Here is a 9,118-nt window from a genome sequence, read left to right on the forward strand (position 1 = left end):
AAAATACCAAAAGTATCAACATCTTCCTATTTAAATATTTTGACAACAAACCCACATATTCTTTCATTTCTCTCCGCCATACTAGTGAAGAATTTTTTGTACCATGAAAATAACAAAAGTCCAACACGATGATGATGATGATGTAGAAGAAGAATTATTAAACTTGGACGACCTGTTACGAGAATTGCGGGAAAATAGTGGAGAGTTTTTCTCAAAGCTTCCAAGTGATATAATCCTTGACAACATCTTCTCCAGTTTACCTCTCAAATCCCTCTCTCAATGCAGATGGGTTTGCAAAACATGGTACCGTTTCATCCATCACCCTCGTTTCGCACAAATTCATTATCAAATGGCAATTCAGAACCGCTGCTCCCCATGTCTTGGGTTCTTTCTCGATCCCTGCGATGATAGTGAATTACGATTGATCGATCATCAAGTTTTTGATAATCTTAAAACATCAGTAGTCAGCAGCGATGTCGAAACTTATCCCTTAGTTGAATTTGGATTTAGCGATCTTCAAATTATAGGTGTTGTTAATGGACTAGTCTGTTTTGGGGAACATCACCATCGTAGTTACTTGCCAAGGAAGTACATCATCTACAATCCTATCACTGGTGAGCACTTCCAGCTCCCGGAAGATACTTGTATATTTACTGATATTGATTTTGCAGCACTTGGCTTTGATTCGGCTGCTAATGAGTACAAAGTTATTCGCATTCGTGATGACCATCGCGGTGCCGAGATTTTTACTTTGGGCACGACTAGGTGGAGAAGGGTAGAAGACCATGTTCCTAAAATTTATAAAACACAGCCATTTAGCGTGCTTGTGAATGGAAATCTTCACTGGATTTCGTCTAAACAGGATGGGCCCTTATCTATCTTTGCTTTCAATGTGGCTTCGGAGAAATTCTGTGAATTTGAATCTCCTCCTTTCCAGCAAGAACAAGGCCGCCTTAAAGGCGCTTTGCGAGTGATAGAAGAACTACTCTGTTTTATTGATATGAAAGAATTCGATGAGTTCGAAATGTGGGTGATGAAAGATTATGGTGTGCAGGGTTCTTGGGCTAAGGAATACAAATTTAATGCGCAGGTGCTGAATTGTACTCTTCATAACTATATGTGTGGTCAAAATGTGTTCAAATTGAAGAATGGTGAATTTCTCGTCAAGTACGGACCAAAAGATTTTGGTTATTATGACGCCAAGCAACAAACTTGTCAGCCTGTCTTGTTGCCCATTACTTACGATTGTAAATATGGTCTTCACCATGACGATTGTGAATATGATCTTCCGCATGTTTTCCTACTTGGCAGCCTCTTTTCACCCAAGAATATTGGTAGACTAGCAAGCAGGTAACACATTGTCTTTCTTTCTTTTACTTTCTGTGCATTTTCTCTTCATGAACTCTGATTGCATGATGCTCATAAATTGCAACATTACTTACAGTTTATTCTTCCTTAACCTCTACAGCACCCAAACACAAATAAGTGATCAAGAAGAAGAAGAAGAAGAAAAAGAAAGTCTAAAGGATGAAGAAGGAGAAGAAATAGACCTACGGGTTTTGCAGGAGATGAGTGGGGAACTATTCTCAAAGCTTCCAGGTGATATCATAGTCAACATCCTATGTCAAATACCAGTAAAATCCCTGTCCTCTCAATGCAGAATGGTATGCAAAACCTGGTACGATTTAATCGGACACCCTCATTTCGCTGAATTTCATTACCGATGGGCAATGCAAAATTGTTGTTCTCCCTGTGTTGTCCTTTGTGATGGCATGAGTGGTTTTTGGTTCATTGATCATCAAGTCTTTGATAATCTTGAAACTTCAGCACCAGTCCACTCTCTTGAATTTCTTAAGGAACCGGAATTTGAAAAGACTCTACAAGTAATTGGTTCTGTCAATGGATTACTTTGCTTTTCGGAAGATCAGTATAAGTGTTCTTATCCCGTGTTTTACTACATCTGCAATCCTATTACTGGGGAGCACATTAGGCTCCCGAGGGCTCGTGAACTGTTCCATGTTGAAGTGTCTGCTTTTGGCTTTGATTCTACCACTAATGAGTACAAAGTCATCCGTTTCCACTATGACCAAGATGAGGGTGAAGTCTATACTTTGGGTTCAAGCAGGTGGAGAAGGATAAATTATGGTGTTCCATATGAGACCTTTAGGCATCCATTTGGCATGCTTGTGAGTAATCATCTTCACTGGATCTCATCTGGAGATGGTGTACCTTTGACCATTGTTGCTTTTGATATGGCTGCAGAGGAAGTCCATCAAATCGAACCTCCCCCATTAGTCAGCACGGATATAAAAAGCTCTTTGGGAGTGATAGAAGAGCGCCTCTGTTTTTTTAGAAAATTAGGTGACAATTACTTCGAGATATGGGTGATGAAAGACTACGGAGAGCAGGGTTATTGGGCGAAGGAGTACTTTTTCGACCCAGAAGTAACAGCATATTTGTCTTGTTCTGATACTTATACTGTTTCAAAATTAAGGAACGGTGAATTTCTCGTGTGCTGCGGACCGACAAATCTGAGTTATTATGACGTCAAGAAAGAAACTTGTAGGCCTATTGTGGTGGAAAGCCATTTCATTTTTTTCACGATATTCCAAGTGGGCAGTCTCTTTTCACCCAAGAATGTTTCTAGATTATCACGGAAGTAGTCTACTTGTATCATTTCTTTGTTGGGTTCAATTTGCTGTTGCTTTTTTTTTTTTTTTTTTTTTCGATGCAAAGATACCCATATTATATATAGCTATCTTAAAGAAAAACTGGACACAAAGATAAGTCAGACATACACTTCGGAAGATCAGCACTACCTAGCTGATGGTTAGCCCACCCAGCTAGTGTGTCTGCATCCCCATTTAAACTTCTGCTAATCCATTTAAAACTACAAGTACTAAACCCCAAAACAACCAAGTTAATAGCCGACTTCAAAGCTTCCAAGGACCATTGACAAGGTGATCCCTGGAGAGCTTTTATCACAGCTGAGTTATCTCCTTCGATCAGAAAGTGCTGCTCTGTTTTGTATGTAGCCGCCCGGAAACCAAAGCAACCCATTTGCCTCCCCATTCCGCCTCTTGACATCACGAGGCCACAGAATCTCATTTGCCGGCTCCCACAATGTCTCCCTCACTGTTGCTTGCAATAGCTCCAGCTCCAGCCCATCCTGTGTTCCTGACAAAAGAGGCATCAAATCTTATCACAATGCTTTCATTTGGGATTACAGGAAACATGCTATCTATGTTATCCAAATCATTATGAATAGAGTTAGAAAGGATAGGGGAAGCTTCTCTGTATGCATCATAGCATTTTTCTGCCAACCCTTTACTCTGTCTAATGATGCGCTCCCTATTAGCTTTCCTCTTCTCAAATTTTGCTTCATTCCTAGCTCTCCACAGCTGGTGCAGCAGATGCATAATATGAACCCCTGCCAGACACAGCTCACTATCCTTGTTGGTGCACCAATCCAGATACAAGTCCATCCTTTCTCTCAAGCTTGGTTGTTGCTGGTGACTTTGGATTCTCATCCCCATTTGAGAGCTAAACCAGACAGCTCTAGCCCAGTCACAAGTGAAGAACAAATGCTCAGCAGTCTCCAATTCTTTATAGCAGAAAGGGCAAGAGAAATCTCCTGTTAAATTCTTTTACGCCCAAACCTATCACCCATAGAAGTGAGCATACATATCTGATTTCGGATGAAAATGCATGTAAGAAGGCAAAGGAGCTGCCCAAATCTGTTTTACAGCTTTGAAATTCCCACTTGAGCTTTGACCTAGCTCAGGTTTCTTAGATATCAGGTATTGATAAGCAGACTTGACAGATAGTCTACCAAACTTTTCCATAGCCCATATCATCGTGTCTGCAGAGTCAGAGGCTGGTCTAACTATAACCTCTAGAATTCTCTGACAGATGAAGGGATGAAAATGTTGTTTAATCTTATTTGGATCCCAGTCACTGCCATCTGACAAGAAAAGGTCAGAAACATGAAGATTATGGAGAGTGTTATCCACCACTCCTAACTCTTCCAAAGTCACTGGCTTATTTAGGCATCTGATCCAAGGGTCTTTCAGAATAGAGATAGTGGTACCCTTCCCTATCCTCCACATCAGCCCCCCACTTATGGAATTAAAGATCTTGTGGACCCCTTTCCAGAAGTAGGAAGCTTGATCAGGTGGTTTGTCCACATCACCAATCCACTTCTTCCCATATATGCTAAACATAATTTTTGTCCACAAAGAGTGGATGTCAGTGGCTGCCTTCCAGGGGAGCTTAGCCAACATAGCCTCATTCATATCTCTAGCCTTTCTTAGGCCCAGGCCTCCTTCAGCCTTGGTCTTGCAGATGTGTTTCCACCCAATGGTGTGAACACAGTTTGATTTCTCTGTCCCATTCCACCAGAAGTCCCTACATGCCTTGTCTATCTTATTGCATGTGGAGATAGGTAGCAAATAAGTAGACATGACATATAGGGGGGTTGCTTGGATGACAGCTTGAATGAGAGTGGTTCTCCCGGCTTGGGACAGAACCTTGGCCTTCCAGCCTTTGACTTTTCTGTGGATTCTATCCACCAAAAAGTCAAAGTCCTCAGCCTTTTTTCTAGATAGCATGATAGGAACCCCTAAGTACTTTTCTTTTGGATCAAAATTTCTCATTCTCCAAAATCTTTTGAGCTTTATTTTTTGCCTATATTTGACATTTCTGCTAAAAAACACACTTGATTTGTCAAAGTTTATTTTTTGCCCAGAGGCATTGCAGTAGTCATCAAGAATCTTCTTAAGATGCCCACTCTCGGCAAGATTTGCTCGAATGAATAATATTAAGTCATCAGCATAGAGCAGATGGGTAAGAGCAGGAGAATTTCTCCTAATTTTTATCCCATGCATCTCATCATTCTGTTCAGCTCTTGCAATCATCCGAGAGAGGGCTTCAGAGACCAAAATGAATAAATAAGGGGATAGAGGATCCCCTTGTCTCAGCCCTCTCTCCGGGATAATCTCCTCTAACGGGGAGCCATTAAGCATAACTTGGAACGACACAGTGGAGAGGCATTGTTGAATCATGCTTCTCCACTTATTATTAAAGCCAAGTTTTTCAAAAATATTATCCACAAAATTCCATTCAACCCTGTCATAGGCCTTGGCCATATCCATCTTGAGGGCACACCAGCCCTCATTTTTGTTTTTCATATTTTTCATGTTATGGAACACTTCACAGGCAAGACCCACATTGTCTCCAATACTTCTGCCTTTAATGAAAGCCCCCTGGAAAGGGGACACAATCCTATTCATAAAACCTTTCAGTCTATTGGCAAGAATCTTGGAGACAATTTTGTACCCAAAGTTGCATAAACTGATGGGCCTAAACTTAGAGGCATGGTCAGGATTCTCAACCTTGGGGATCAAGGCAATGTAAGTCTCATTAATTTTAGGATTGAGGAACCCAAAAGTAAAGAAATCCTGCACAAAAGCCACCACAGCAGACCCAACAATGTCCCAACACTTCTTATAAAACACTCCTTGGAACCCATCAGGTCCTGGGGACTTCAGGCTCCCCATTTTGTTAACCACCCTCCAGATAGTCTCCTTATCAGGGATACTAGTGAGAATGGCATTCTCCCTATCACTAACAATGCTTTGGAACAGGTCCAGAATCTGATCATCCCTTTCAGGTTGATCAGAAGTGAAAATCTCATTAAAATATTGCTGTTGCTGTTGCTCGGCTTTCTGTTACCCGTGACCCCAGATAATTTATCTCTTGGAATTGTTTCATATGGAAAGTTCAAATATTTTAGTTTTAGACAAGGAAATGCCTTAGCATTGCACGCACTTAAGTCTGGTTGGGAATCTCCCCTCCCACCCACTCTTTTTATATTTTTCATTTTCTGTTGGGTTGTTGAGGGTAGGGTATTGGTGCAAGTGCAACCTTAATTCTGGTTGTTGCTGGGATGGGGATGTGGTGCAAGTGTAACGAGTGTTGGTGGTGTAAGTTATTTCCATATCCATATTCATCTCATTCTTAAGGTGTGAATAAATCATTAGTTGGCCATCACATATTTACATTATTGAGTGTAATTGATCGAACTATAGTTGATTGTTTGGATGAACTAATTGTCGGACCAAATCATGTATCTATCACTTCATAAGTCAGTTGTGGATGCAACTATATGGTCATGACGCCATTTGCATTCAAAATATATATCCTGTCTTCATCAAATTTGTTACCAAGGAAGAAAACATCAGGCACAAACTCTAGCTTTCTGTTATAGTATTTCTTTATGCTATATCCGCTCTGTTGATTAATTTGACAAGTGCATGTATTTGCACCACTTGTTTATTTGATGTTTAGAAAACGATTTGTCGGATGCTGATCTTCGGAATGCAGATTTATTTTCTATAGCAAATATAACAAAGGTACCTTTGACTAATTTTGTCAAAGATGTTTTACTGAATATTTCTGATAATTTTATTGATATAAAACAGTAGGTATATATACAAGAATACAGAAGATCTCCTAGATCCACATATCTATGAGAAGATAATACTCTTACTAAGATTACAAGATACTTGCTAATCCTAACTAAGGTAACAAATATTCTAACACCCTCCCTCAAGTTGGTGCGTGGATATCACACATGCCTAACTTGACAAGAGAGTCAATAAACACCTTGCTAGCCACTGCTTTAGTAAGGACATCTGTTAGTTGGTCTTCAGACTTTACAAATGGAAAAGTAATAATTCCAGCTTCAAGTTTCTCTTTGATAAAATATCTATCAATCTCCACATGCTTCGTCCGATCATGTTGAATAGGATTATGAGCTATCCCTATAGCTGACGTATTGTCACAATACAAATTTATTTTCACTTTTGGTTTAACACCCAAGTCCGTCAACAAGTTTCTCAACCACAACAACTCACATACCCCATATGTCATACCTCTATATTCAGTTTCAGCACTTGATCTTGATACTACTGGCTGTTTTTTACTCCTCCAAGTCACAAGGTTTCCACCTAAAAAAGTGAAGTATCCTGAGGTAGACCTTACATTTGTCAATTTGAACACCTAATCTGCATCAGTGTAGCCTTCTACTTTTAGGTGATCATGTTTCGAGAACAATAAGCCTTTACCCAGAGCAGATTTCAAATTTCTCAATATGCGCTCTACAACATCCATATGAGGTTTACGTGGCTTATGCATGAATTGACTCACGACACTAACTGCATACACAATATCTGGCCTGGTATGCGATAAATAGATCAGTTTCCCTACAATCTTTTGATATCTCCCCTTATCGATTAGAGTTGCATTCAAACACAGAAACAACTTGTGGTTCTGCTCAATGGGAGTATCAACTGGCTTACATCCGAGCATTCCCATCTCAGATAATAAATCAAGAATATATTTCCGCTGGGATAAGAAAATACCATTCTTTGATTGGGCTACCTCAATCCCAAGGAAATATTTAAGGTTTTTGAGCCGTTTCATTTCAAATTCAGAAGCCAGATACTGTTATAAGCTAGAAATCTCTTCATGATCATCACCTGTCACCACCATATCATCAACATAGATAATCAAAACAGTGATTTTACCTCTTCTGTGTTTTAAAAACAAAGTGTGATCCGAGTTGCTTTGTTTGTAGCCGAACTTCTTCATAGACTTGGTGAACCTGCCAAACCAAACTCTTGGGGACTATTTTAACCCATACAATGCCTTCTTTAGTTTATAAACCATTGTTGTATTTGAGTATTCTGGTATACCTGGGGGAGGATCCATATATACTTCTTCAGTAAGATCTCCATGCAAGAAAGCATTTTTAACATCAAATTGAAGAATAGGCCAATCTTTATTAGTTGCTAATGACAAAAGTACTCTCACAGTATTGAGTTTAGCAACCGGTGCAAAAGTTTCTTAATAATCAACACCATAAGATTGTGTATACCCTTTCTGTGACCGGTGAGCTTTGTATCTCTCAATAGCCCCATCTGCTTTGAGCTTGACTGTAAATACCCATCTGCACCCCATTGTCTTCTTTCCCTTTGGTAAGATTACAAGTTCCCAAGTGGCATTCTTTTTCAATCTTTGCCATTTCTTACGCCATAGCTTTGGTCCATCTAGAATCTGCTAAAGCTTCCTGCATTTTACTAGGAATAGAGACAGATGATAACTGGAATACATAAGATGCATATGACTTAGACAACTTGTGAGATGACACATGGTTGCTTATGGGATATTTCACTTTAGCTTTAGGATCAGGTTCATATTGAATTGGTGGTTGGCCATGGTTAGAATGAGGTGGAAGATGATATTGAACTAGTTAAGAATTAAGACTAGGTAGATTAGCATCATGAATATTAGAATCACCAACATTATGAGTATTGGAATCAACAATAATAGAGTTGGGCGATACCTCTAATAGGTTTTTTGGAGAAGATTGGATTAGTGGATCCGTTGTAGGAGGTAATGTACTATCATGGATTTGATCTTCACATCCTTCACTTGAGCACTCAGTGGAGGTTCCATCAACTTCTTCTATTGAGTTTTTATCACTAGGTGATTGTGGTATCAATAAATCAAAGATCGTTATATCATCATGATTCTGTGTTTCATTTCTATTCTCCCCCTGAAGTGAAGAATCAGTGATCTCCGTATAAAAAAGGTCGTGTTCATGGAAAATGACATCCATTGAGACAAATTTTTTTTTAGAAGATGGATGATAACACTTATAACCCTTCTGAGTTGAGCCATACCCAACAAAGACACACTTCAACGCACGTGGATCAAGTTTGGTGCATTGTTGTGTATGTAAGTGAACATACACCACACACCCGAAGATATAGGGTGCTAAATGAACAAATAGGCGTCACGGTGATCGAGAAAGCACATCTAAGGGTCTCCAAAATTGGACAACACTAGAAGGTGTACAATTCATCAAGTAAACAGCAGAGTCAAAGCTTCGCCCCATAAGTGAGATGGGACATGACCACCAATTAATAAAGACCGAGTGACCTCTAAATGATGTCTGTTTTTTCGTTCTGCAACCCCATTTTGCTGAGGGGAATAAGTGCAAGAGGTTTGATGTAGAATACCAGCCGAATGCATAAAGCCAGTCAATTCCATT

General features: G+C 39.7%; 2 protein-coding genes across 2 annotated transcripts; one reads left to right on the forward strand and one right to left on the reverse strand.

Annotated features, from left to right (window-relative positions):
- LOC147501199 (uncharacterized) lies at window positions 1-2,680 on the forward strand. Its single transcript, XM_086606229.1, has 2 exons — window positions 1-1,350; window positions 1,469-2,680. The coding sequence occupies exons 1-2, from the start codon at window positions 104-106 to the stop codon at window positions 2,661-2,663; spliced, it is 2,442 nt and encodes an 813-aa protein (XP_086462355.1). The 5' UTR covers window positions 1-103; the 3' UTR covers window positions 2,664-2,680.
- A 424-nt stretch (window positions 2,681-3,104) lies between these two features.
- On the reverse strand, window positions 3,105-7,377 carry LOC147501200 (uncharacterized). The gene is made up of 4 exons (XM_086603752.1): window positions 7,128-7,377; window positions 6,922-7,010; window positions 3,747-5,726; window positions 3,105-3,644 (listed from the first exon to the last, which is right to left on the reverse strand). Exons 1-4 carry the CDS (start codon window positions 7,375-7,377, stop codon window positions 3,105-3,107), a joined length of 2,859 nt encoding a protein of 952 aa, XP_086459878.1.
- Between the last annotated feature and the right edge of the window lie 1,741 nt (window positions 7,378-9,118).

The sequence above is a fragment of the Coptis chinensis genome, chromosome 4 (genome assembly GCF_015680905.1).
Source record: "Coptis chinensis isolate HL-2020 chromosome 4, ASM1568090v1, whole genome shotgun sequence".
Lineage (NCBI taxonomy): Eukaryota > Viridiplantae > Streptophyta > Magnoliopsida > Ranunculales > Ranunculaceae > Coptis > Coptis chinensis.